The following is a 27513-nucleotide window of genomic DNA, read 5'->3' as shown; positions in this document are numbered from 1 at the left end:
GAGGGGCCAAGAGGCTCTCCTGGGGGCACCGCCCCCTCATGCCCACCCCGGCTCTCTCACTCACGGTTCTCGAAGTAGAATCTGTGGAAGTCCATCCCTTCAACCAGGTTGCCCAGTGCTTCAGGCTCAAACGAGGTCAGCCCTGGGTCACAGATTTTCCTGGGGGCCAAATCCAAGTGAGGAGGGGCCCCGTGGACCCCTGACTCTGAGCAGGCCCCCCCAAGGGTCCCACATCTTTGTCCTGCACAGCCCCCCCCCAGCCCCAGGGACTCACGCGTAGGCCTCAAAGTCACCGTTGTTGACGGCCTCGATGAGCTGCTCCGTGGTCTTAATGATCTCCTGCTTCCGGGCTGTGGGGAGACATGGCCAGGTCACCACTGGGCGCTGGCCCATTCCCCCCGGACCCCTCCACACAGCCCAGGGGAGGGCCTGGGGGAGTGCGAGCTGCATCCACGCCGTGTTCCTGCCGCTATTCGCAGAAGAGATCCTCTCGCCCGCCCCCACTCCATCACCAGTGGCTTCCTCATTTTCAAGTGCAACAGCTTCCATCTTATTTTTCTTAACTAAAGTATTTTTGAAGAACAGAAATATTCTATCCACATTACAAAATGCCTGGAAAATGCAGAAAGAGGAAAAAAATCCACCCACAATCCACTTGGAGGTCACCTCCTGGCCCCACGCGCTGTCCGCCGCAGTCTCGCTCCTGCCCTCCCGTGAGCCAGCCCCGGGGCCCACCAGGCCTGGCCCTGCGCTTCCCTGCAGCTCCCGGCCCCACCCTCCTCCCGAGCCTTGGGTTCTTAGTGCTTCCTTCACCCAGCAGCTCTGGTGAGGGGGCTACTGAGTGCAGGCACCAGGCGAGAAGGCAGAGACCTGCCTCAAAAAATGAGCCGTCAGCAAGGCCACGCGGAGGCTGGGGAGGAGGAAGCAGCAGGGGGCGGCCAGGTGCGGCGCAGGCTGCAGGGTTCCCCGGAGCGATGACCAGGGCTGTCCCCGCAGCAGGAAGAGTGAGCGTGGTCTCTTGTTCCCCGCTTTTCTCATAGGAGCCGCATCCTGCTGGCTCCACCTGCTTACAGTCCGGGGCCCACATGCTACCCCTGCAGACACCCCTGTTGCCCCGCACCCCCATGCCCAGGCTTCTCCTGGGCGCCTGCCTGCGGCTCCTGCCTGCTCCCCTCGGATTCCAACAGGCCCCCCAGCCATGCTGGTCCTCACTGGCCTCCGGGGCGCTCACTGGCAGCCTGCATTGCTGCCTTAACTACAGCTTATTTTCATTGTAAAAGATTTTAAACGTATGGAAGATGTGGAGAGAATAATAGAACCCACATTCTACGGATTCAAATCTTAACATTTTCCTATTTGCTTTAGACGCATTTTTAAAGAAATAAAGCACCGCACATGTAGTTTGAAGATGCCTGTGTTCTCCTCAATCTTGCCTCACTCTCTTCAGGCAGAACTACTGTACTGAGTGAGGTCCCTAGCCATATCTGCGAGGATATATACGCAGGCACGCACATACATGCACACTCACACACAGAACACACATGCACACGCACACTCACCTATACACACGAGTAACAGTGGTTTCTCAAAGTAATTCGTCCATGGAAAAAACTCAAACCCTCAGATGCACCGAAAGCGGGTTCCTGGGAACTCTCCCTGTGGGGGAAGTCTCTGCACTCCCAGCACTGTGCTCTGTGACCCTCAGGCCGCACATGGGACACCTGCCCTCAAACAGCTGCCCGCCCTGCAGGACACCATTTTCACCAAGAAGGCAGGCCCTGTGGTGACATTTCCACTCTTCAGCTGTGATTGCTGCCTCCAACGGCTACGTACATGCGACCTGTCCGTGGTCTAAATTCCCAGAGGAGGGAATTCTTTTTTTTTTTTTTTTTTTTTTTGAGATGGAGTCTCACTCTGTCACCTGGGCTGGAGTGCCAGTGGCATGATCTCGGCTCGCTGCAGTCTCCGACTCCCAGGTTCGAGCAATTCTCCTGCCTCAGCCTCCCGAGTAGCTGGAACTACAGGTGCACACTACCACACCCAGCTAATTTTTTTTGTGTGTGTATTTTTAGTGGAGATGAGGTTTCGCCATGTTGGCCAGGCTGGTCTCAAACTCCTGACCTCAAGTGATCTGCCCACCTTGGCCTCCCAAAGTGCTGGGATTACAGGCGTGAGCCACTGTGCCCAGCCAGAAGAGGGAATTCTAAGCACGCCCTGTGGTGGGGTTGCCTTTATCTCTCCCGCCAGGCCTCTGGGAGCTCACCCCACCAGGGAGCCCACCTGGCAGGTGGACTGAGTCCACAAAGGAGGTGCCACATGACCAGGTGTGCTCATGCATGTGTGTGGGGTGCTGCCTGGGAACACCTGTGCTGCACCTGTCTGCTCTGGGGCCTCATGTCCCCTGCTGCACAGTGACAGCAGGAGGAGCCCGATGGCACCTGAGGAGTGGGGTGCACACATGTTCATGTATGTGATCACATGCATGTGTGTACACGTGATTGTGCATTTATGTGCATGTATGGAAACATGCACATGAGCAGGACGGTGTGCGTGTGAATGTGTATAGATGAAGCTCATACATATGCATGAGCACCTGTGTGTGCATGTGTGTGTTCAGTGCCTGTGAGTGTGCACGTGTCGTGTGTGTCTGTGTTGTGTGGCGTGGGCACATGTGCACTCGTGGGTTGTCCCTATCTGGAAAGGCCCTTGCTCCTGACCCAGCTGTACTTCTGCTGCCAGCCTGTCTCCCTTTCTTGCCTAACTTTCATCTAGACCATGTCATGGATGGTCCTCAGGGCAGTCTTGCTACACAAGCCCAGTTCCCACCCACGTGGTGGACCCTGGAAAGCTGGCCTCTAGGAAGGTGGGCTGCAGGATCCAGAAGCCCCTTCCCCTCCAGTTCCTGCTGCAGCCACCACGAGTCCCTTTCCTGCCCCATTCCACCTGCCCAGCTCTAGGAAGGCACAGGGCTCTGTCCTAACACATGCTGTGGCTGTTCCTGTCCTTGCCCCTGGGCCCCAGGACAGTAGCATATGACACTTGAAGGCCCGCCCCCACCCCAGCTGCTACATTCCTGCCTCCTCTCCACCCTCTGCCTGGCACCTGCCTCTCCCCTGCCTCATGCCCCCACTTTCACCTGTCCTTTCCTGGAGGTGGCCCCAAGCTTCAGGTCTGACCTCTCTTCCACCTGTAGCCAGTCCTTCCAGCAGCCCCCAAGCCAGGCCCCACTAGGCTGCCTGGCTCTGCCCTCCTTGCATCAAGAGATAAGTCTGGTGTCCACATGTCCCAAACACCTCCTGTCACTTAGTTAACCCCCCTTTCTAATGTACAGAGAGAGCTGCCCCTCCCACTCCACAGGGGTTCTCAGGTGCACAGCAGCAGGCAGCTGGAATGGAGAAAATAATGACATTATCTCATTTGGTTTCCAGTCTGCTTTGGTTCTATAGTCACCTTACACTAATGGTAAGTGAAACTAATCTTCCGTTTAATGAAGTAATATGCAGTGCTTTTAAACAAATTGTAATTAAATGGGAGTTGATGGGAAGAGAAGTGTAAAGTAAACAGAAGGGAGATGCATGGTCAGAGTTCCAATCAAGAGTGAAGTATGGGAAGCAGGTCCATTGTGAGATCTACCCATCCATTCCACAAATGGGAAGCCTAGGCTGCCCCTGCCCTGCGGAATGGCGCTGCCCAGACCCCAGCTCGACCCAGCCCCCACTCTGCCTCCCCACATAGCACATGGGAGCTTTTGTGTCTTTGATATCTGGGCCCCTGAAGAAGGGCATGATCCCTGATGGAGAGAAGGGAGGGGGGCCCAACATGAAGGGGTGCCCGGGTGGGGAAACCTGCTGGCTGAGGACAAGCTGTCCTGGCAGTTCCAGGGACAAAGGGGAGGTGGTGGGCAGGGTCTGGGCTTGGAGGGGTCTGCATGAGCCAAGAGCCTCTGCAAGTCAGGCCTTCCAGGTGCCCCGACATGAACAGGAGCCTTTGCATTGCCTGTGGCTCTCTTGGGGTGAGGCGACAGGTCCAGGCAGGCCTAATGCGTCCAGGTGGGGTCAGAGCAGGTTCTCATCCTGGCCTGGACTCCTGGGACCCCGGGCTGGCCCCAACCCCATCTCTCAGAGCCAGAGGTGGCTGCGGGAGGGAGGGCAGCTGCCCGGGGATCAGGCTGGATTGTGTATAATCCGCGATTAGAGAGCGTGGGTGGGGAGGAGACGGGGCCTAAGGCAGGCCGTGGGCACCTGCCCTATTTACACAGCTGGTGGGTGCCTTCTGGAGAAAGGAGGTGGAAAGGAGGGAGAAAGCTGGCCACCTGCCGCCTGGGCCCAGGTGCCCTCAGGGCAGTACCCAGACTCTTCCGTTCCCTGAGTTCCCGGAACATCTCACCCACCCCTCCCAGCCCTGCCCAGCCCCTCCCAGGAGGGCCACATGAATCTCCATCCTGCCCTGCTCACAGCTCCTTCCTGCAGCCCCCACCTCCCCAGCCAAGCTCAGGAAAGACTCTGGAGGGGCAGGTCTGTGCTGTGGCCCCTGAAGGTGAGCCTGGACACCGAGCCCCGAGCTGGCCACTCCACACCCACCCTGGGCCCTGTCCTCGGAGGACTCACCCCAGATACTGCACAGACCTTGAAGGCAGGCTGCAGCCCTGGGCTAGGGTCATGCCAACCTGATGGGGTGACCTTCCAGGCAGGCTCCTTTGGGCACACCCCTCCACTTCTGCAAGGGCAGCAAGTCCCTTAAAATCAGATGAGCTGCTGTAGAAGTGGCAGGTGTGGGGGGTTCTGACCACTCCCAGAGGCTCTGCTGTGCACCCATCCCAGCTGCACGGCGGGCCCTCCCCATGCCTCGCTCCTTGAGTTCTGGTCGCCGCCCAGGCCCCCCCGACCCTATCACTATCAAGAACCTGGCCTCTCCCCTCAGCTGCTTGCCTCTGATCCCCTCAGTCAACCCCCGCTGGGGGTCCTCAGCCGACCACATAAGCTCTGGGGGTGAGTGCCCCTCCAGGGGCTGCCCCCTGCCCTCTCGGGCACCCAGGGTGGATCCAGTGCCCCTTTCAGCCTGCAGCCTGCATCCCCCTCCTCAGGCCGCTGCTCCTGTGGGTTCACTCTCCCCACACCCCTCTGCCCCGGCCACCTGCAGAGGGGATGGGGGCACGCAGACCCCACCTGTCCCTCAAGTACTTACCTAGCCACTGCCCTGCCATGCCGAGCCCTTGGCCCAGCAGCCTCTTCTCTAAGAGCATCTCCACACCACCCCCAGCCTGGTGTCTCCCCACAGGTGGGGGTGGCAGCAGCCCTGGGATGTCATCCATCCCTGTAAGTGATACTGCGGGTAGTCGGCAGACAGACGAGGAGGTGGCCCAGCCTGGCTCCTCCCTGGCCAGGGAAGCTGCCCAGCCTGTGCTTCCTGTCCCGCCCGCTCTGTTTCAGCCTGGCCCCAGCTGCCCCCCAGATCTGCGCCTCCTGCTCCCCACCTGCTCCCTGCTGTCTGGACTTGGGCAGCTCTAATGCTAGAGCGTCTCAGGCCAGGACTGACACTTTTCTGTCCCTGCCCAGTAGGTCCACCTTGACCCAAGCCAGCAGCTCCTGGCGTGCTAGCCCTTGCCACACACACGGACCCTTTGCCACCCATTCCCCTCCCATCAGGAGAAAGCTGTGGAGAGAGTGCTGGGGTCGGTGACAAACCTGCTCTTTCAGACACTCTTCCTATACACGTGTCATACACACTTCATAACCATAAACTCCATTTTCTGAGACCCAATGGCACCTTCATGTGCTTCAAAGCAATTCCCTGGGACCCAGCAGAGGGATCCTGTGCCCCTGCCCTCCCCCGCAAGCTGGCCCTTCCCAGAGCACCACTGCCAGGCTCGCACACCCCGAGCCCCTCCGGGCAGCCGCTGCCAGGGCCACTCAAGGTGCTACTTACACGGGGTGGGCAGGGGGCCAGGGATAGTCGGAGATGGGCAGGGCAGGGGCCCCACTGGCGAGGGGCCCTCGGCTTCTGGGGTCCCTGAGCCCCTCCTCACAGAGTTCAGGATGTCAGAGATCCTGGGGGCTAGGGCGGAACAGACGAGACGTGAACACAAGGCAGGCACAGGGGCACGCAGGAGAGAAACCATGGGCAGACAGCCAAGCCAGAGACTGAGGGGCACAGAGGCAGACGTGGGGGATGGGGCATGAGGGGACAGAGGGGAGGGAGGGAGGATAGGGGTGTGTGGGGGGAAGATGGTGGACTTGGGCCGACAGAGGGGATATAGGGGACAGAAGGGGCTGTGGGGGACAGATGGGAGCTTGGGGGACAGAGAGGGAAATGGGAAATGGAGGAGACGTGGGGGACAGGGGGTGTACGGGATGGGGGGGCAAGAGGGGACCAAGGTGGGTGTGGGGGACAGAGGGGTGTGGGGGACAGAAGGGGTCATGGGGGATGGGGTGCGTGAGGGGACCAAGGTGGGTGTGGGCAGAGAGTGTCAGGGGATGTGGAGGACAGAGGGTATGTGGGGACAGAGAGGTGTGGGGACAGGAGAGGGTGAGGGGACAAAGGGGTGTGGGGACAAAGGATGGGGGGAAAGATACTGGGGGACAAAGGAGGGTGTGGGGGACAGAGGGGGATGTGGGGACAGAGGAGGGTGTAGGGGACAGAGGAGGGTATGGGGGACAGAGGGGAGGGGAAACAGAGGGGTGGGACAGAAGAGATGTGGGGGGACAGAAAGGGTCTGGTGGACAGAGTGTGGGGGACAGAAGGGGGTGTGGAAGATAGGTGAGTGTGGGGGACAGAGGGGGATGTGGGGGACAGAGGAGGGTGTGGGGGACAGAAGGGGGTGTGGGGGACAGAGGGAGAATGTGAGGGGCAGAGCAGAGTTTGGGGAGGAAAATGGAAATGAGGGAAAGAGGGGAATTTGGGGGACAGAGGGGTATGTAGGGATAGAAGGGGGACTTAGGGGGACGTGGAGAGGTTGTAGGCTGACCAAGGGGGATATGGGGGGACAGAGGGAGACAGGGGGACAGTGTGGTGCGTGGAGAGGAGGCTGCAGGAGTGAAGGGCAGATGCTCTGGCTGTCGGGTGGCATGGGCTGAAGCTGCTGGGGGCAGAGGGCACCCTCCAGGGAGAGGCTGCTGGCCAGCAAGAAGCTGTCAGGTAAGTGGCCCTTGAGGAATGCTGGACGGGGTTACAGGGAGAGGTGGGAGTCATGGGCGTTACAGAGGAGGCCTGGCCTGGCCCCATGAGGACAGCCCAGGTCAGCGGAGGCCAGGCTTATGATTCTCCGTAATATCCCCTTGTTGGTGAGCTCCAGAGACCCTGGCTGGGGTTCCAGTTTTGGCACCTTCCTCAGCCCCCTAGACTGAGGAAGGGCGCTCAGGGGTTGGGGTCACATCAGGAACCAGGGTGGCCCTGAGTGCAGGCTCCTGGGCACCATAGGCAGGGCCCCTGGGTGGGTGTGGTCTGTGGGGCTGGGACAGTGATCAGCAGAGAGGGCCTAGGGGCATGGGGGGCCTCAGAGGGGCCAGGGTTGCCCAGGGCTGGGACAGACCCTTTTGAGAGGGGCCTGGGGCTGGACAGCGAGCGGGGAGTGGCAGTGGGAGCAGGAGCCGTGGAGGGGTCTGGGCCCCTGAGGAAGAAGCCAGGAGCTGCCCTGCTGGTTAGCGTGGGAGCCCACAGGAAGCCCCGCCAAGGCAGGACACCAGGCTGCGGCGCCGGGGCAGGGTAGCTGGGCCGTGCACGCAGGTGGGAAGCTGCTGAGCGCCGGCCATTCGCAGGGAGCTGTCCGGCAGCAGAGGCGGCAGGCCTGGGGGCCACTACTTACACGGGGAGGGCAGGGGGCCTAGGAGAGCCGGAGACAGGCAGGGCGGGGGCCCCGCTGAGAGGGGGCCCTCGGCTTCTGGGGTTCCTGAGCCCCTTCTCACAGAGTTCAGGATGTCAGAGATCCTGGGGGCTGGGTGGAACAGATGAGACGTGAACATGAGGCAGACAGACATACCAGGCGGTGGCAAGGTGGAGGAGGCCAGTGGGAGGGGTCCCATGTTCTAGACTCCTCGGGCCCTGGGGTCAGGCCCTGAATCAGAGCCTGCCTCAATAGCAAGGAGAACCCCCGCCCGCAAGCTGATGTGGAGTGAGGCCTGCACCGACCCTAAAGACTGGAATTGAGGCCCAGGCCTCCGGGGCCTCCCATCCTGCCCAGTGGCCTTGAGCAGGAAAGTGGTCCAGGGCCCTCCTCACAAAGAGGTGGGGCTTGATGGGCTGGGGCCACCCTGGAAAGCCCCAGTGAGGGATTGTGGGGTGATGAGGCTGGAGCCAGGGTCCATGCTCAGCCTGCCCTTGGCTCTGGAGTGGCTCCTCTAGGGGGTTGCCAGCCCTCCAACATGACCCCCACAGCAGCAGGGCCCAGGCTACTTACATGGGGCTGGCAGGGGGCTAAAGGGAGCCGAAGATGGGCAGGGCAGGGGCCCCTCAGCTTCTGGGGCTCCCGAGCCCCTCCTCACTGAGCTCAGGATGTCGGGGACCCTGGGGGCTGAGGCGGAACAGGTGAGGCAGGCAGGTGGGTGGGGCGCCCGCAGGAAAAGAAGGCAACTGGAGAAGGACAGGGGGAGGCCAGAAGGCAGGGAGGGGGTGACAGCTGGATACCTGGGGCTCCTGGGGCGGAGGTGGGGTGGCCACCCTATGGGGGTTCTGGGCCTGTGGTGGCCACAGCAGGTATGTGAAGGCTGAAAGGAGCCAACACGGGGCCGCTGCCAGAGTCAGAGGCAGCAGAGGCCAGGGCAGCACAGGCCGGTGCAGGCTGGCGCAGAGTCAGAGGCCACCCTGCCACCCTAGTGCTGTGACCACCCCTGGCCAGAGCCAGCAGAGGCCAGGCGCACGGAGAAGGAGTGACAGTCATCGTAGGGGCATGATGGCCACTGAGCCTGCCTGGACTCTGTATCAGCCTCAGGACAGCCTGGCAAGGCTTCTTTCTGCACCAGGTGGGGTGGAGGGTGTCTGCCGCCACCTCGAGAGGCTGCTCGGGCTCAGATCTGAGCCACAACTGCTGGCTTCTGGCTGTCTTCTCTTCTCCCCTGCAGGATCCAGGCTGGGTCCCCCTCCCAGGTCCCCTCCCTCACTGCTCAGCACCCCACCTGGCTGAGGGTGATGGCAGAACCTCTGGACAGCCTTCATGCTGTTGCCTTTGGGGCCTGTTCCAGACTGCAGGGGAATCACACAAAAACCCACTCTCCGGCATCCAGGGCCCAAAGTCCTGTGCTCACCTCTGCTCAGGGACAGCGTCATAGCTGGGTAGGGCGGGCAGGAGCAAGGCTATGCTTTGGACAGGTGAGAAGTTTTCTCCCCTAAACTGGCAGAGTGGCTGACCCTTTTGGGGCACCAGGGTAGCCCTGAGAACAGCGTAGCGCTTATTAGGTGACCGTGTGAGCGATGAGGGTCAGGAGGCCCCACATGGGTGGTCTGGAGGCGGCAGACTCCATGGAGCATGCCCCAGTGCCTTGTGCCCTGGGGGCCTCTTGGGGAACACACAAGACATTGGCCTGGGTGAGCAAGGGAGGGGGCCCTGGAATCTGTGGTGCAGAAGCCCACCGCAGGAGAACGCTCCTGGCTCAGCAAAGGCAAACACGGAAACACTCACCCAGCTGCCCAGCCACTTGGCAAGTGCATGCTGGACAGAAATGCAAGCTTAAGGAGCTTTAAGACAAGGACAGCATCTTGGAGCAAATTCTACCCATGGGCCTGTTTCCCCATGAGGGTCCTGGTGTGGAGAACCTGCCTCCGCGCAAAGCCGTGGCTTCCTCACTTGGATGCGGTGACTGAGACTACCCGGCTGCCGGTCGTCTCTGCCACGCTTCCCATCCTCTGGGCAGGCCTGACACCCAGGCTTGGAGCGGGATTGCAGCTACAGGGCCCCTGAGCCCCTCAACACATGCACAAACCAGGCGTCGCAGGACAGCTGACCCTGCCCAAGTCCCACCCACCTCAAAGAACAGCCCAGCAATGCCAAGGCCACTGGGGGGCAAGGACTCAAGTGCAGGTACCTTTAGCGTCTTCATCCTCTATGGTGGTGTTGGCACTGTCAGAAGACTCCTGAGGAAACACGGGAGGCAGCGGGTCAGGATGCGGCCAAGGATAGGTGGGACGTGGCTGAGGGCAGGTGGACAGGGCTGGGCCTGTGTCAGGACCAGCCCAGGCTCTGAAGCTGATGTCTGCCTCGGCTGCTTCCACGGGGCTTAAAGGCCAGGGGCTCAGGGGACAGGCCCTCTGGTGGCTGTAGGGCCTCAGCTCTGTGGACCTCATGTGGCAGTGACCGGAGAAGACACTCAGTTCTGTGCTGGTCCCTGGGAGGGCGCCCCTCACCAGGGCGCATTCTCACAGCAGCTGGCACAGGCCAGCACAGAGTCCGAGGCCGGCCCTGCCACCCTAGTGCTGTGGCCACCCTGCATCCCTGACACATGAGGGCTCCACTTCTCCCAGCAAGATGAGCCTGGCAGAGAGACTGGTATGCTCAGTCAACTCTTTAACAAGAGGGGAAAATGGGCTTTTTGAAATTCCAAGACATAAAACACAATGGGACTGGCTGGTTCCAATGAAGCAGCAGCCGGTGTCATCTAAAATACAGGGTGAGGCGTTCCCAGGAGCTCTGCAGATCCGCACAGGGCTCCAGGAACCTTGGCCTGGCCCCAGGCAGAGCACTCCTGTCGCCCACATTCCCTCAGGACACCTGCCCCTCCGGGACTGGATGTCCAGTCAGGCCCCGGCCTCACCTCTCAGGTGTCCTTAGAGGGCAGAGGTGGCCCCCGACTCTCCCACCCTGCTCCAGGGCTGCTGCCCTTCAAAAGACCATCCTCCAGGTCCGCAGGAGGCCTGCTCTGTTCCTCAGAGGAAACATCTTACAAAGTCTCTGGGGGACCGCCCCCTGGTCTGGACACTGCCTGGACACTGCTCAGAGGCCCTAGACCAGAACTATGGGTCTTTAGGTGCAGGGTCAGAGTTCACCACAGCCCAGAAGGTTGTTTAGGGGTCCTGCAGAGAGCATGACCCACCCCAGACACACACGGGTCCCAGGGGCACCCATCCCCAGCTGCCAGGTGGGGAGAACGCCCAGGCCCTGGTGCCTAGCACCATGGGTGCCCCTTGGACCCCCGGTCCCTGCCATGGAGAAAGATGTCTTCTGATGATGGGCTGGGTGGTGGCACTGGCCAGAAGGAAGTGGGGGTCCCCACAGAGGCACTCTGGGGGCTCTGTAAGGAGCCCAGGCCTAGGTGGGAGCTGGGCTGGGGGCCGTGTTGGGTGTAACGGTGCTGTTTTGGAAGTCCTGGAAACGGCTTGGCTGCTGGCCCCATCCCTCCCACCACCCCAGAGAGCCAGCCCCTTCCCTGGCCCCAGAGTGATGATGCCAATGTGATGGGAGCTGATGGCCAGAGCAGAGAGGGGAGCAGAGGAGGGAGGGTCTGCTCAGCAGGAAGCACTGGGGTCCGCGTGAGCGAGGTGGGGTGGAGGACAGCCAGGAGGGTCAAGGATGCAGCTCCTGAGATGCAGGCCCTGCTCCAGACCTCAGGAAGCCCTGCCGCCTGCGGTAGGTGGGACACGCGGAGCCCTGGTCTGAGAGTGTCGGCCACATGGGGACCGGGCGCAACTGTGCCAAGCACCTCCAGGGGCGCGCCTGAGGCCTAAGCCAGTCTGTCCTGTTGTTGCCCACGAAGATGGACTGGGGCCCTACCGTACTGCGGGGAGGGGCGGCCAGGGCCATGGGACATCTGCCCTCCACTCTGGCACAAATGCTGCCCCAGACCTCTCTCCTGGCCCGGAGCCTCCTGCCTGGGGAAAGCAGGAGGAGGAAAGGGGGGCAGTACCTTAATCCCGTCCACTGGGTTATGGATGACGGTGGTTTGAGGCTCCTACAGAAGAAGGAAGACACAGAGGAAGGAAAGAGAGGGAAAGTGAGAAGAGGAGGAAGCAGAGACCACCAGGAGGGGAACAGGGAGACAGAGGAGGTGTGGGTGGCCAGAGCCTGTGAGAAAGAAGTGCAGAGCAAGAGTAGGGGACAGGGATGGAGGCAGCGTGGAGCAGCTGGGGGAGGAGCCTGGGTCAGCCGGCAGGGATGGAATGGACAGGAGCTCTGTCCAGGCTGGCAGAGGTGCTGCTGTCCAGGGTGGGAGATGGACTGCGTGGGGCCCCGACAAGCTGCACAATGTGTGTGGGAGCCAGAGAAGCCAGGCTCGGTCTTGGGGGCTTCTCCCCACCCTTTACTGCCTGAACCCGTGCCCCAGCATGGGGGGGCACAGGTTTGAGGATGTCATAGGGGTGGGGGTGGCACATGGGATGGACAGGGTCCGAGATGGGGCTGGCTGTGAGGCTGGCATGTGGGCCGCCCTGGCCACTGGAAGGCCCTAGGTAGGCTGCACCAGGCCACCCTCCAGCCACAGCCTGGCTGCTCTGAGCAGCTCGCCCCTCCCAGGACCGCTCTCCTCTCCTGGGTCTCAGAGTGGCCATTTGGCAAACCCAGTATTCCCGTGGGCGGTCTGGGGCTGGCTCCCGAAGCCTGGCCTGGGGTTCTCAGGGGACACCAAGCTTGTTTCCAGCAAATTTGGGGACCTACGGGCCAGCAAGCCCCAAAGCTCTTAGGACAGCTGAGGGGACACAGCACAGTGCCCCAGCAGGAAGGCCGGCACCCACCAGCCACAACTTTACATCCTTGGGAGTACTGCTGTAGGGTTCACCTGTAGAAGCCCCCAGGGCAATGGGCACTGAGGGGCGCAGTCGGAGCGGAGCATGGTGGGGACCCCTCCCTTCCCCGGCAGGGAGCCCCTAAGTCCTGCCTCTCAGGCAGCCACAGAGCAGCACTGAGGGAACACAGACGTGACGGCAAGCCCCCTCCTTGGCTGCCACTGGCCTAGACACCTCTCTACTGCACCACTGTGGCCCCGTCTCCCCATGGGCTGTGGAATGTGCCACTATGGGCTGTTCCCCCTGCAGAGTCTGGCCCAGACCCTGGGAGTGGTCTGTGGGTCGGCCTGTTGAGGATGGTGGAGGGGCTGAGGGTGGGGTCCTGGTGGGGAGAGGGTGTCTTCGGCCTCACTGACTTCCTGAACACTCCTGGAGAGACATCCACAAGTCAACATGGGTGGGAGGCTGGGCCTCTCCCCTGCACCCCAACATCTGTGGGTCTCAGCCAGGGGCCCCCCAGAGCAGCCCTAAACCTGTCTGAATTGGAGCTCCCCACAAAAGTGGCCTCTTCTCTCCACTTCACCACTGGTGAGGGATGAGGGGCGGGGGCCATGCGAGTGCTGTCAGACAGGCCAGGCGGGGCCAGACCCCACCTTCACCGGGCCCCCTCTGACCAGCGGCAATCACACAGCCAAGGGCGTGGGAGGGGCTGAGAGGCAGAGTTGGAGGAGCTCAGTACCAGGGCGGCAGGAGGAAGCGTCCCTTTGGGGCTGGTGGCGGCTGCACTGTTTTTGGTGCTATTCGTCTGGGGCTGTGGAGAGAGGGAAGAGGAACCCTTAGGCGGGAGAAGCCCCTCACTCGCCATTCCCTGTCCCGTGTCTGTCAGGGCATGGGGGGAGGGGGACTCCAGAGCAGGAGCCCCAGGGAGTGGGGGTGAAGCTGCAGGCTCTGGGCTCCCCGGCACCCCAGGGCCCAGCTGGAGCCTCACCTTGACTCCGTCTGCTTTCTTGTTGAGTAAACTCTTAGCTGCTGCATGGGGAGGAAGAAGATATGGTGAGTGATGGGCCTGGGTCTCACTGCAGCGAACCCCCACCCCTTTGCCTGACCCCACTCTTTCCCCAGGAGCAAGCCCAGGGTCCTGAGGCAAGTGTGGTTCCAGCACCCAGGCTGGCTCTGAGCAGGTGGGGGGCCGTCCCGTCACCCCAGGACAGCCCTATCTCCAGCCTCCTCCATGACCCTGGGGCTCCTGCAAGCATCCAGATTTCTCTTCTGACCAGACCCAGAGATGCCTGTGGGTGCTGGTGAGCCCCCTTGGCTTCTGGGCCACATGCAAGCTCTTCTTAGAGGAAGGCAGGATGCCGCTTCCTCCCCGATGGGAACTCAGGACTAGCGGTGCCAGGTTGGGGTGGGGGCAGCTGAGCCAGCACCCCAGAGGTCATGGCCTCCCGGGCCCCGCCTTCCTGGGGTAGGGGTGGGTGGGCTGCAGCTGGCCGCCCACTCAGAGGGCCTGGTCCCAGCCCAGGCGCTCACCCTGCTCTCGGACCCCCATACCTTGGCACCCAGGCCTCAGAGCTCTGTCCCATGGGCCCCTCGGCTCAGGCACCAAGGGCAGCCCTGCTCACCCTCATTCCAAGCTGCCCAGCAGCCCTGGCCTTGGGGCTGCTTCTGTGCACTGACTGGGACCAGCACAGGCCTTTCTGCCCACAAGCCCCCAAGGATACTTGGTCCCAGCAGCGCGGCCCCAGCCTTACCCAGCACTCCCCCTCAGAGGTCAGAGGGGCCTGGCCCCAGCCCCCGGTGCCCACACCCTCCATGGCTGTTAGGATTTTAATTACAGAACTAAAAAATAAAAATAAATAAAAAATAAACCAAAAGAGGAAGTCAGCTTACCTTACAGAAAAGGAAAGGTGAGAAGGGGAGGGAGTGAGGAAGGAAGAGAGAGAGAGAAAACAAGATTTGTGTTGGTTCAGGCAGGGGCGCAAGACTGCGGGCCCAGGACTCACAGGTGACCTGTCCTGGACCACGCTCACCAAAAAGAGCCAGGGCCATGCGGCCAGCCGGTACAGCGGGGTTAGAGAGGCAGCCAGGCAGGAGCCAAGGGGATGACGACATGGGAAGTGTGGGGATGCTTGCCCCCGGGCCAAGCCGGGAAGGAAGGTGGCACAGCAACCCCCCACCCCTCCCCCACTGCCTGGCTCCAGGACCCTGGCTGGCCAAGCCGTGAAATTGGGTCCTCCTGCCTGGGGACCCCGTGCTGCCCATGCAGGCCTGGGTGGGGACAGACAGGCACGTTTCAACCTAGAACTGTAGTGCTTCTCAAATGAGATCCTCCCCCAACCCCAGCAGCAGCAGCAGCAGCAGAATCGCCCTGTACAGTCAGAAATGCAAATTCCCAGGCCCACCCTGCCCTCCTGAGCCAGAACTTCTGCAGGGCTGGACATCTGTTCCACAAGCCCTCCCAGTGGTTCTGACGCTGAGTGCTCCAGGTTGCCGTGGAGATCAGGAGGCTGCACCCCGCAGGGCACAGACAGGCCTGGGCCTGCTGCCTGCTGACCACCCCCTCCCTGTCCAGATGCCCAGTGCTGCCGCCTCCATGGCCCTGGCCCCTCCTGGGCTCTGTGGGGACTGGGGTCGTGCCTGAGCAGTGGCTACATGTGGCCCTGCGGACCCCATGTGCAGTGGGCACACAGTTTCTATTCGCAGTCTCCCCTTCCTCACAGATCTCTTAACTCTCAACAATTTTGTATCAAGCCCAGGAGTCCCTCCCAGGATACATGGAGAAGTAGAGGGGCCTCAGGCATCACTCTCCCGTCCCCAGACCTAAGGCCCCGCCTGGTGAAGCTGTGCACAGGGCCACTTCCCTGATGTCCCAAGGCAGCCCTGCCCAGTGAGTTCCCAGGACCAGAAATGCCGACTGCCCACTTCCCTACAGCACAGACTGAAAACTCTCCCCCTCGCTGCGGCTCAAATCTGCTTCCCTGTGGCTCAAATCTGCTTCCCTGTAACTTGCTGTGGAGGGAGAGTCCTGAAGACTCAGAACTCAGAGTTCCAGGACCCCCATAGCCCCCTCTCCTGTCTGTGCATCCCACCCTCTCAGCTCCCCTCCCATCTCCAGTACACACAACTCATCCCAGAAACACCTGTCCAGTGCCAGCCAGGCTGAGGCTGCAGCTGGGGGATCCTGTCCTTGCTGGTGACCAGCTGCCCGACACAGCTGGCGGACGGGCTCCTCCTAGGAGCTTGAGGAAGGAGGCATCCAGCCTCGCCTTGAGGACATTTGTCGTGGGGAGCTGAACAGGCAAGGAAGGGACCCAGTCCCCTCCAGAAACACACATTTCGAAAAGCTGTGGCCAATTGAAGCAGGCGGTTTCAGAAGGCTAGTTCTACCCCACCCCCGAGGGGACAGCCAGGCACGCAGCCTCCGCCAACCCAGCGGCACTTCCAGCCAGGCTCTGCATTGGAACCAGGGCCAGCGCGGCACCCTAGGGAGCAGCGGAACTGAGCTCTTTCCCAGGGCATGTCCTCAGAAGATTCCCACAGGAAAGGAGGCACCGCAGTTAGGCCCATCGGCGGGGATGACAGAGACCCCGGACAGTCCTTGGTACTAAGAGGGTTCCATTTAGATCCTTGAGTCTATCAAAACCCGCATTTCCAAACTGTGCTACTGGAGATGTACCACAGCAGCAGTGGGAAATAAAAAGACAGAAGTTCACAGTCCAGTGGGCAGCAAATGCCGCGTACAAACCAGCCCTCCTCAAAGGACTCAGGCCGATGCTGCCGTCAGAGCTCTGGGAAGCCCTGCAGCAGACGTCCCTGTTGTCTCAGTCAGTTCCCAAACATCCTTCCTTGTGAACCCACTTTTAAAACAATCGCTTGTGCACGCCTTGGGCGCAGTGTGGGGTGCATGGGCCTGGCCCTCCTGAGTGCATGGCTCCCGGCCAACCATTTTTTGGGAGGCTGCTCATTTCACATCTCTGCCTGGGACTAACTCCAGATTCACCACGGCCAGAATCTGATTCTCCAGATTCACCATTCATCTACACTAGCGTTCAAGGGCGCGGGAACTTCCTTTCTGTGTCTCAAGTTCAAAGCATGCGTTAGGTGCCGCAGGAGCCCAGGGTAGGCGGAGCAGTCACAGGCATCCCAGACACCTGGGCTGGGGGTTCTGCAGGCCTCTGTGGGACAAGGAGAGACCCTCTGCCCTCCATCCTGGGAAGGCCCTGCCCATTCCCGGGTCTCCAGGCCAGGGCAACTGCTGCCACCCTGCAGCTGGCTGAACACTGGGTCTCCTATGCCCTTACACCCGATCAATGCAGGAGAGACCAGAGGCCAAACTGAAGCACACTCGACAGACGGGGTCTCTCTGCGGGCTGAGGGGGCTATGCCACATGGGCTAGTACCAGACTCTGACCGGATGGTACCAGACTCAGCTGCCATTGGCAGAGAACTGAGCTCCATGCTCACTGCTGTGTGGTATGGCTGAGCTGGGCTGACGTAGCAGGATGGATGGTCCCGTCAGCCCCGCCTCTGCCTTGTCCCCCTAGCTGGTCACCCAGGACAGCCATGCTGGGCTCTGTCCACATGCACTGACCACCCTCTAGGACAGAGCTGCTCTCGGCGCCCAGGGTGGAGCCACACATGCAGGGCCTCATGCACCGTCGCCCCACGTTCACTTGCAGGCAGGCGGGCATTGCAGCGGGAGCCCCGGGCACAGGGCAGCGTAGAGGCAGCTGTCTCTCAGCACTGTCCCCTGGGCAGCAGCGCCTCCCCAGAAGCCACTAGCCTCACCCTTTTCTAATCACAGCCCCCTCCCGCCTGTGCTCTGGAAAGGCCCGTCAAATGGAGCAGACGCAGGAGGGCCCTCCCAGGGTGCTGCCTGCTAGACACGTCCACTGGGCTCATGGGAGGAGAACAGACTGCCCTCCCCAAGGACGGCCTGCGCCTCCCCAGGAGGAGGGTTCTCTGGCTGGGAAGGCCGGGCTGCTCACCCTGTGGGTCATGAGGAGGCCTGGGGAAGGCAGTCCCCAGCACCCTGGAACCTCTGCCCGGTCCCCAGCCCACGTTGGAGGCAACGACAGGGAACTTGGCAGCTCAGCCCAGGGAGGATCTGGGGTCACCCCTCTAGCCCTCTGTGTTCTGTGGCCAGGCGTTGTCAGCTTGGCCTGCCCTAAGCTCTCACCAGCCTTCAGCTCAGGCTGGAGCTGCAAGGAGGTCTTGGGGTCACCTAGCCCTCATGGGGTCTGCCCATGGTCACAAGCCAGCAGGTGGGCAGAAGCCAACTTGGGCCTCTGGGCTCTGGCCCCACACAGCCCAGAGGAGCAGGTGGGCAGTGGCGGCCTTTTCCCTCACAGGGTTTGGGGCCGGGGGAGGAGGACTTTGCAGAAACAACCCAAGAGGAAGCCTTGAAAGTCTCCTCAGGGTGCCTAAAACCCCCACCCGCTCCAGAGCGGCCTGTCCTGGGGGGATGCTCAGGGCAGACATGCACGTGTGGGACTCAGCAGCACAGACCACCGTCTCCATGCGGCCCCTGAGGGGCAGGGTGTGGGTCTGCCCCAAGGGCCTCTGCCTCTCTGGCTCTGCTCCTCAAGGCTCTCCTTTCAGGATTCAGACCCCCCAGCGGCAGGCCCAGTGGCTCCCTGTGGGACCCAGGCCATTCTTAATGGGGGTCTCCAGACCCCCAGACCTCAGGGGCCAGGACCAGAAGGGCTTGGTGTAGCCCAGAGGTCACCTAGCCCAGCCCCTCCTCTTACAGGCGAGGAGCCTTGGGGGCTGCCTCCCTGCCCTTGTGATGGGCTCTGCTGGGATGTGACCACACGGGAGCAGGGGCTCCCGGGGGCCTGGCGGCCTCTGGGGCGGCTCTGGAGCCTGGCCAGCGGCTGCGTGCAGCAGGGGGCTGCATGCTGGCAGGAGGGACGGGTGGGAGCGGGCGGGACGCTGGTCGAGACACATCTACCTTGTTCCACCAGCCCCATGGTGGTGCCGGAGGCCGCGGTGGACATTGTGGCCGGAGCGGTGGTCTGTCTGCCCACTGTTAGCACCGGGTTAGAGACGAGGGGAAGGGAGGGGTGGGCGGACACAGACGAGGGGTGGGCGAGGTAAGGGAAGAAAAGAGACAAAGGAAGCAGAAGAAGATTAGAGTTAAAGTTTAGGTGACAGATGGTTCCAGAATCCTTTGCTCAAGAGAGTGAAAACAAGATTGGACTGATTGACACGGAAAAGCATTTGCCTCCTTTCTCCTTAGAAAACCCCAGTGGGGGCTTCTCATGCCCGAAGGGTGTGGTGAGCACACAGCAGACAGGACAGTCCTATTAGTGTTGGTGTGACCGTGTGCACGCGTTCCCGGCAGTACAGCATCACAGCAAAAGTAACAGGATGGCGGGTGGGGGGCACCAGATGCAAATGGACAACGAGAGAGACGGATCACAGACGCTCGCACACGGAGTGTCGGACGACGGAGAAGCCACAGGCACAGCTTGTCCAGACCTGGGCTGCCGGCTCCACTCCGGGGCTAACGTCATGCCCCGGATGGGTCTGCCAGCGCCCTGGGCCTCAGGGGTCTATAACAGACCCCACCCCCCACCTGCCCCACCCCCCTGCCAAGAGAACTTGCTTCCCAACCACCCACCCTGAGCAGCTGGGACAAGAGGCTGCAGCTCATCCAGGACTCGGAATGAGGCCCCCGAGCCTCCCACATCACCCCGCATCCCTTCTGCCCACCTCCCGCACAAAACACAATGCTCAGAGCACTCAAAATGACAAGGAGGCCACACAGATGCCCGACAAACGCCTGGACAGACACACACGATGCTGTGAGCTCCAGTGGGGCAGCACAGACGCTCGTGTTCAGGGGGTGGAGGGACACAGACCCAGCACGAAGGTAATGGCCTCGGGGGGCTGGACCCTGTGGTATCACCCAAGGTGGGGGCCCAGCGGGGCCAAGTGGGCAGTGGGTCTCAGAGCTGAGGGCAGACGCCAAGGGCAGGCCTGCCGCAGAGGAGGAATGGAGAGGCTGGTGAGGAAGGAGGCGCTCTCCTGCGTAGGCCAGCAGGGAGGGGGGCAGCGCCTGTCTCCCTGGAGAAGAAAGGCTCACCTGAGAAATTCCGTGTGGCCAGCATGGTGGTGAGGATGGCTCCCTGGGGAGAGACACAGATAAAACCGGGGCTATCCCATGAGGGTTCCCTGCTGGCTTCTGGCCAGGATAAGACCCCTGTCCTCCTGCCCAGATGCTCAGCCTCATGGTCATGAGGCTGACATGACCTCAGCCTTCCAGAGAGGTAAGAGCTCCAGGAAGCCAGCAGCTGCACTGAGACAGATCACCTATTTCCAGAACTATACACACCCTGGGCCTAAACCTGTTGACCAACTACAGCTTCTAGCTGCTTCAAGACCCCTGAAGCCTCAGGGGTCACCAGAACAGCTGGTCACCACAGCAGCTCCTCTGGGGTCCAGCTCCCTGATAGCCCCTTCTTTTCCTGACAGGCTTAGACAGGGCAGCAGTCCTGGGGCTTCCGGGGAGAACTCCTCAGAGACCAGCAGAGGGCAGTCAGGCAACAAGTCCCCATCCCGGAACCCACAAGTAGAGGGACTGCCAGTGTGCAGTCGCCGGAGCCAGCCCTGGCCAAAGCAGGCAGGTCGGATACCCTACTTGGACCCACCTCCCTCCCCAAACTCCCCCAGCCCACCCAAGACCAGTGTGTGTGGCTCTGCTCTCCTTACCAAACCTGCCTAAGCTGGAAGCTTCGGACTTGCTTGTACTAAAGAGTGTGACTGCCAGAGGGTGCGTGTTGCCTGTAGAGCCCGGGTGAGGAGCCCACAGCGAGCGCTTCAGGACAGCTCCTTCAAGGGCTGCTAGGAGGTGGCACAGGCAACTAGGAGGGGCCACACCTGGCCCAGGGCCCCTCTGGACTCATTCCCAAGCTGGCCTGAGTTCACCTGATGCATCCAGTCTGGGACTTGCTAACAGTCAGTCTTGGGAGCAGCAGCAACCCCTAGGGCTGCCCAGACCCCTCCAAGGCCCCCCCGCTCCAGCCCAGAGGGACACAGAGAAGCATGGCCGTGCCTGGGACTAGGGGCCAGGGCCTCACCTTGAGCTTTCTCCTGGCATTGAACTTTTTCAGACACTCCACAGTCTCCTGTCTGTGCATCATGGATGCTACCGTGGAGCGTTGCTGTGGGGAAAGGGGTGGTCATATGGCAGCCAGGAGCCCGAGGCACAGGGGAGAGGCCAGGGTGGCAAGGCTTGCGGCACCCCAGGGTCCCCACATGCCAAGAGCCATTGGCCACCATTGCAGCAAGGGTTGTCTGTCCCCACCCGCCTGGGACTTCAAGACTCGTCTCTCCCTTGCCTCGCCCACTCTGCCCCTCATAGACAGGACTGCAGTTGGGAGGAAGGGATCACGTCTACCCTCTAATGCCCTCCAAGCCCCAGGCCGCACAAACGTGCTGGTGTGTCCCAAGCCAGAGGCCACAAGGAGCACCCAGGGGACCCAGGGGAGCTCTTGGATGTCAGGAACAGGACCCTCTTGGGGCCCTTGCCAGGGCAGTGGTCTGAGGCCACCTCCACCAGGAGCCCCCTCCCACCATGGGCACCAAGGGCGACTCACGCAGACCCACGGGTGCTTCAGGGCCTCATGGGCTGTGATGCGCTTGGCAGGGTTAATGGTCAGCATCTGGTTGATGAGGTTTTTGGCTTCAGGAGTGACGGTGTCCCACTCGGGGGACGGGAACTGCAGAAGGAAACAGTGCCCCAGCCGGGCCTGAAGCCCCCTCTTGGGCAGGGGCAAGAATTCTCCAAGGGGCTTCATCTCCAGCCACAAATCTGGGAGAGCAGGACCCAGGACCTGGCCACAGGTGGCTTCATCCCACTCCTAGCCTCTTCCCATGTTGCCCTCACCCAGCCACATCTGGAGGAAGGGAGCTCATCAGAGAGGGGCTGGTGCACTCACATCATAGGCACCAGCCTTGATCTGCTGGTACAGCTTGTGCTGGTCCTCGTCCCAGAAGGGTGGGTAGCCCACGAGCAGGATGTACAGGATCACCCCTGCGGATGGGGCCTGTGAGCACCGCAGCCACTTGCAGGGTGCCACTGTCCATGAAGCCCATGCCCTGCACCCTCACTGCCCAGCTCCTGTGGCCTTGGGAGGGCACTGGGGTCCCCAGCCTTCCTTTGCCCCCACCTGTGCAGCAGACACTGGGGTAGAAGGGCACAGCCAGCCCCTCGACCTCTGCCCCACACCCACACTATCACAGGGATGGGGGTGATGCCAAGCCCCTCTGCTGCTCCCCACCTCTGTGGGAGGAGACCCCTGCCCAAGGAGGTAGCCCTGCCCATGGCCCAACAGCCCCTGACCTCTCTTCTCCACTCCCATCCACCCACCACACTTCTGGACCAGACCTCTGCTGAGCACAGGCGAGCACTGGGGTGAGCCAGGCTCATGTTTGCAATTCTAATCTGGGTGGAAAAGGGGCTCCCGGCTGTGTGGGCAGACCCCTGCCAGGGCAGCTCAAAGGCAGGTCTGACACAGATAAACCCAGATGACAGCAGGACGTGCTGGTCACTGCACACTCCAGGATGTAGGTGGGAAGTCCTGAAACACCCGAGGCCCTGCCCCGCACCAACTCGGGCCAGGCCTCACCACATGCCCAGATGTCCACGGGCTTGCCATACGCCTCTTTGCGAAGGACCTCAGGGGACAGGTAGCCTGGTGTGCCAGCGAACCCTAGAGAGAGGGGAAGAGGCCACGAAGGGCTATCAGCATCACCTCCTGCCTTGCCGACTGCCAGCCAACACACCCTGCCCCTGGCACTCACCAAACCATGCCTGCTGGTCCCCCTGCACCTCGATAGCCAGGCCGAAGTCTGCCAGCTTCACTGCAGCCCCTTTGCACTTGCTGGCCAGGAGCAGGTTCTCCGGCTGCAGGGAGGTGACCGGCACAAGGGTGCACGTTGTTTAAACCCAGAGGTGTTATGCAGGATGGGGTGGGGGGTTACAAAACAGATAAAACAGTGGTTTGCAAGAGACAGGTGCACAGGTCGGAGCCCTGCCCCATGGTGTCTGTAGGGCATGGCTGAGCCTTCACCCCAGAGTCCCAGATGCTGAGCCTGCAACCCCACAGCCCCTCTGCCCCTGGGGACAGAGACACAGCAGCTCTGGCCTTTCAGAGGAAACTTGGCTTTCAGCCTGAGCTTGGATCCCCATACCCTGGAAGGGCGACCTGGTGGCAAGTTGGACCAAAACCTCCAGCTCGTCCTTACAAGCAAACTAAATGTTCCCCACAGCCCTGGGGCAGACCGTGCAGTGACTGGGGCTCCCGTGGCCCTCGGACTCCCACTGGCTGAGAGGCTGCAACAGCCCTCCCTCCCCTCCCTGTTTCCCACTCCTCAGAGACATGGGATGTTGGGGGCTGCTTGAGGGGAAGTTCAGGTATTTCCTGCTGAGATGGTGACCCCCAAAGGGCAAGGAGAAACTCCCAGGGGCCTCAGCACTAGAGGCAGCCCAGGACATCCACCCACCAAGTCCCCTGGCTCTGGTCATCCCCACTACATGGGGCAGGAAGGAGGCCCCTGCAATGACCCCCTGCCCGCTGGGTATCCACAGGTGGGGGGGGTTACTCAGGCCCTGACACAGGGAGCAGTGCCCTTGCTCAAGCCAGAAGGACATCTGCTCCCTATCCTGCAGCAGCGGCCAAGGAGGCTGCTGTCCCTGGACTGGGGACACTTGGCACTGAGGGCCTGAGGGGGTCCCATGGCCACTGCATCCCATGGGACCTTCCTGTCCCAGCTTTCAAACCCCATCGGGCTCTGGCCTACCCATCAGCCTCACCATCTCCCAGCGGTGGGGTCTCTCGGCTGCAGGCCTTCCTTGTCCCTGACCAGCAGGGGGCTCCCTGGGGCCCTCAGGTCCCCTTGGCCAGCCTCCCAGGCCACCCCTTCGCCCTGGTGAGTGTCCCGCTGTCCTGGCACTGCTTCCATCTGATGCACTACCCTCGGGATCACACTGCCGCTTGATGAGCCACCAAAAAAGACAAAACAGACCACTCCACCCACTTTTAACACTGGTTGTAAACCTCAGAGATCTTGAAATGTGAAAAAGTGGCCCCCAGAATGAATGACATATGCTATCCCCATGTGCAAAGACTGCCACAGCCCTGAGCTGTGAGCGCCCCTCAGCAGAAACCCAGAGCTTCCTCGAAAGCTCCAGCCACGCCCTACTGAGCAGGTGGGATGAGGCCATGTGCCCCCTTGACAAGGCAGCACTGGGGGCTTCTGTCCCCCACCTCCACCTCCTCGTCACCTTGGGGGTCCCAGCCTGCTGGGGCACACGCATCCCTGTCCACCGAGCACCAACCCACAGGCCACTGGACATGGTGATTTTGCCAACGTGAGTGGGTGGAGGTCCCAAGCTCCCCGTGCAGCCACATGGAGAAGTCAGACAGAGGAGGGGTCAGGGGCTGCATTTTTCCACGCAGCCCAGAGCAGACTTGCTGCATGTCCCCCCTCCCCAGAGGAAACAGACCAGCAGTTCTTCCGAAGAGAAGGAGCGTTAAGTGAACATGGACCGTAGGAAGCCCTGGGCAAGAAGGCCTGGAGGCTCCAGGGTAGCTCTGAGGCTGTGCCCACCCCTGCTAGGCCACCCAGTGATGCCCCACCCTGGCTCTTTTGCAGCTCCCTAGGATGACATTAACTGCCCTCTGCTCTCTGCCACCCTCCCCAGTGGGGTGACAGCAACCCTACTACTCTGCTGCTTCCTGGGCTGTCACGATCAAGACGGTGGATTTCTGTCCAGGAGAAAAGGACATCCTGTCCCCCTCAACAGGAGGTTGAGACAGCAAGAATTCTGTTTGTCTCCCAAATTGGGGAGGAGGTACCACTGACCTCCACTTCTATGCCTTGGCCCCAGAGTTAACCAGATAAATCATGGGGTCTGGTAACAAAATGTCTGTGACCCCTCACAGGAAAACCACTAAGTCCTAGCACCAACCCACGTGGCCCCGAGGGGAGCACCTGGGGGCCTCCCAGAGGCAACTGAGGCTGACTCAGATGAGACAAAGCAGGACATGCCTGGGATGCAGAGATGAGAAGGAGCAGGGGGCACAGTGGCGTGTAAAGGGTATAGGAGAGGGTCCTGGATCTGCTCTTTGTGTGACACTCTCCCCAGAGCAGCGCAAAGATCATCGATGGCCTAAGGAAAGGTGTGACCCCCATTCAGCATGAAAACCAATGGGGAGGTTGGTCTTAAATGCCATCAGGGTGATGGCCCCAGGGTCTGCACTGCTTGCCTGTCTACAGAGAAGCAGCAGGCTGAACCAAGCCTTGGGGAAGGTGGGGTTGAAGAAGGAGGAAAGGAGATTGGAAGGAAGGAAAGGGAGGGAGGAAGGGAGAGGAGGAGCAGAGAGACAGCTAAGCTTCTGAGAGGCCACCCTGTGACCTGGGGGGTGACCAATCTTCTTCTGAACAGAGCCTAGAACTGCTTTGCCCAGACCTGAGCTGGGGGCAGCAGAGACTTGAAGAAAGGGCTGGGAGGACTTGGCACACCCTGGCGAGTCCTGCTCTCACCACCCTGCTCCCAGCGGTGTCAGCCCTGTCACCCCTGTCCCCACCTGCCAGAGTGGAGTCTTGGCGGGGGCTCACAGTTAGACCCTGAGTGGACATTTGTTACTAGCTGATTTCTCTATCGCCCAGGCTGGAGTGCGGGGTAATAGGCTGATTTCTGAAGACTGACCCCTCCCAGCCCTGGAGGTCCGGAGGGTTAGGGAGGGCCATGTGCAGACCCCCCCAACACACAAGTGCACACACATGCACATGTACACACATGCCCAGACATGCACACACATGCATACATGCACACACATATGCATGCACACAAACATGCCCACACACGTACACACTTGTACACACATGCATACTCATGCATGCACACAGTCCCCACACATGTGCATGCACACATGCCATATGTATACACACATGCACACAGGCACACATACAGACATGCGACCACCCATGCAGACATATGCACTCACATCTGTAAGTGTGCACATACATGCACATCCCCACACAGGTGCAAGATGCACACACAAGCATGTATACATACATGTGCACACACACACAATGCCTCCACCCAGGCATGCACATATGTACACGTGAACCTCCATGTACACACGTATGCACATGCACACACATACTTCTATGCACATGACACATGCACACTTACATACAGGTGCACACACATAAGCATGCACACATGCCTCTAGACATGCATGCACATATGCACACCCTCCACACAGGACGTGCACACACATACCCATGCACATGCATGCACACACTCCTCCATGCATGCACACAAGGACACACACACACATATACCTCACCCCTCCAAGCTCCACAGTGCCCCACACTGTCCAGCCCCTCACACTTCCTTGTACACAGCATGCAGGTACAGACAACAGACACCTGGCACAGAGTGGGGTGGGAACTCACCTTGAGGTCTCTGTGGACGACCCCCATTTGGTGACAATGGAGAACAGCCTCCAGGATCTGCTGGATGCAGTGACTGTGGCAAACAGCAGGGGGGTTAGTGTGAGTGGCCCTGGGGAGCAGCAAGAGGAGGCACTGGGGACAGGGGCAATGGTGCTGTGTGGCCTGGGGGGACCAGGGGGACAAAGCGAGTCAAGGGGAGAGGAGATGCTGGCCAGGAGGGGCCTCTAGGCCTCCTTCCTCACCTCCAAGGCCAGCAACCCTGGCCCTGGCCCTGCTTTCCCCTCTGGGCCCGTATCTGCTCAGAGGGCACGGCCAGGCACACAGAAGTGACTTTCAAAGGAAACACCCCTGTCCCCAGGCTCCTGTTGGCCAAGCCTGACCCTAAGCTGGGCACCCTTAGGAGGGAGGCCAGGCTGAGTCTGTACCCTGCAAGACAGGCTGAGGTGAGCGGGCCGGGCAAGCGGGCTGGAAAACCAAGGCAGGGAAGGGCCAAGGCGGCTGGAGGTGGGGGCAGGGGGCTGCCCTGGTGTGTGAGAAAGCCCCAGGCACCAGGACCCTGCTCTGTGCTGGAGCAGAAATAATGTGCTAGGGCACGTTACTTCATTTTAATAAAAAGTGAAACCTGCCTGGGCGCGGTGGTTCATATCTGTAATCCCAGCACTTTGGGAGGCCAAGGCGGGCGGATCACCTGAGGTCAGGAGTTCAAGACCAGCCTGGCCAACATGGCGAAACCCCATCTCTACTAAAAATACAAAAATTAGCTGGGTGTGGTGGTGGGTGCCTGTAATCCCAGCTACTCAGGAGGCTAAGGAAGGGAGAATTGCTTGAACCCGGGAGGTGGAGGTTGCAGTGAGCCAAGATGGCGCCACTGCACTCCAGCCTGGGCGACAGAGGGAGACTCCATCTCAAAAAGAAAAAAAAAAAAAAAGTGAAACCCAAGCTTCCACATCGGCTGGTGGCTGCTGTGTTGGGTGGCTCAGTTCCAGCAGCACTACTAGGGGCATCTAGCTCAGCTCCCAGGGATCTGAGGGGCTGGGCAGGGGGCTGTGTGTGCACAGCACTGAGCACATGGAGCTTCCCCTTCAACCCTTCCTCTCGTAGTCAGGGAGGGCTGTTGGCAGAAGTCCTGGGCCCTTCCAGGCCATGACTGGCTGGGAGGAGAGGTCCAAGCTGCTCTCAGGCCACCTCCCTGACACCTGTCCTAGAGCACATCAGACCCAGGGCCACGGAGCCCCTGCACACACCGAGAGCCTGTGGCTTGAATCTGCTTCTGCCCAGGTGCCCCTGGAGCCCAACACAAGCCCTTCCCCAGGGACAGCTCCTCAATGCAGGGTGATAGCCACCACCTCCGAGGCTGCCCTGCTGGGCCTGGAGGCATTTGCCACAGGCTGCCGA

The 27513-nt window shown here is 60.9% G+C and overlaps 2 protein-coding genes across 13 annotated transcripts in view; one reads left to right on the top strand and one right to left on the bottom strand.

Moving 5' to 3' along the window:
• CAMK2B (calcium/calmodulin dependent protein kinase II beta) overlaps nt 1-27513 on the bottom strand; it is a 106912-nt gene that overhangs the window by 3413 nt on the left and 75986 nt on the right. For 4 of the 12 annotated variants that reach the window (XM_032758189.2, XM_032758186.2, XM_032758188.2 and 1 more), the window contains exons 6-19: nt 26119-26191; nt 22453-22555; nt 22278-22361; nt 21588-21682; nt 21246-21368; nt 20727-20810; nt 19733-19775; nt 18596-18670; nt 13631-13668; nt 13382-13453; nt 11829-11873; nt 10014-10062; nt 275-350; nt 65-159 (exon numbers count right to left, since the gene is read on the bottom strand). In XM_032758189.2, coding sequence (XP_032614080.1) covers nt 65-159; nt 275-350; nt 10014-10062; nt 11829-11873; nt 13382-13453; nt 13631-13668; nt 18596-18670; nt 19733-19775; nt 20727-20810; nt 21246-21368; nt 21588-21682; nt 22278-22361; nt 22453-22555; nt 26119-26191 — 1055 coding nt within the window. Of the gene's footprint in view, nt 1-64; nt 160-274; nt 351-5925; nt 6055-7801; nt 7931-8392; nt 8507-10013; nt 10063-11828; nt 11874-13381; nt 13454-13630; nt 13672-18595; nt 18671-19732; nt 19776-20726; nt 20811-21245; nt 21369-21587; nt 21683-22277; nt 22362-22452; nt 22556-26118; nt 26192-27513 lie in introns of all 12 variants that reach the window. The other 8 variants (XM_032758200.2, XM_032758193.2, XM_032758190.2 and 5 more) reach the window with 8 other exon arrangements.
• The window catches only part of OGDH (oxoglutarate dehydrogenase), a 486510-nt gene continuing 466822 nt past the window's right edge, over nt 7826-27513 (top strand). The window contains exon 1 of the mRNA XM_058445180.1: nt 7826-7838. The gene's annotated coding sequence lies outside the window, so the exon portion shown is untranslated. The remainder of the gene's footprint in view (nt 7839-27513) is intronic.

This window comes from Hylobates moloch, unplaced genomic scaffold, assembly GCF_009828535.3.
Source record: "Hylobates moloch isolate HMO894 unplaced genomic scaffold, HMol_V3 SCAFFOLD_1, whole genome shotgun sequence".
NCBI classification, from domain to species: Eukaryota; Metazoa; Chordata; class Mammalia; order Primates; family Hylobatidae; genus Hylobates; species Hylobates moloch.
This window is presented reverse-complemented; position numbering and strand designations above follow the sequence as displayed.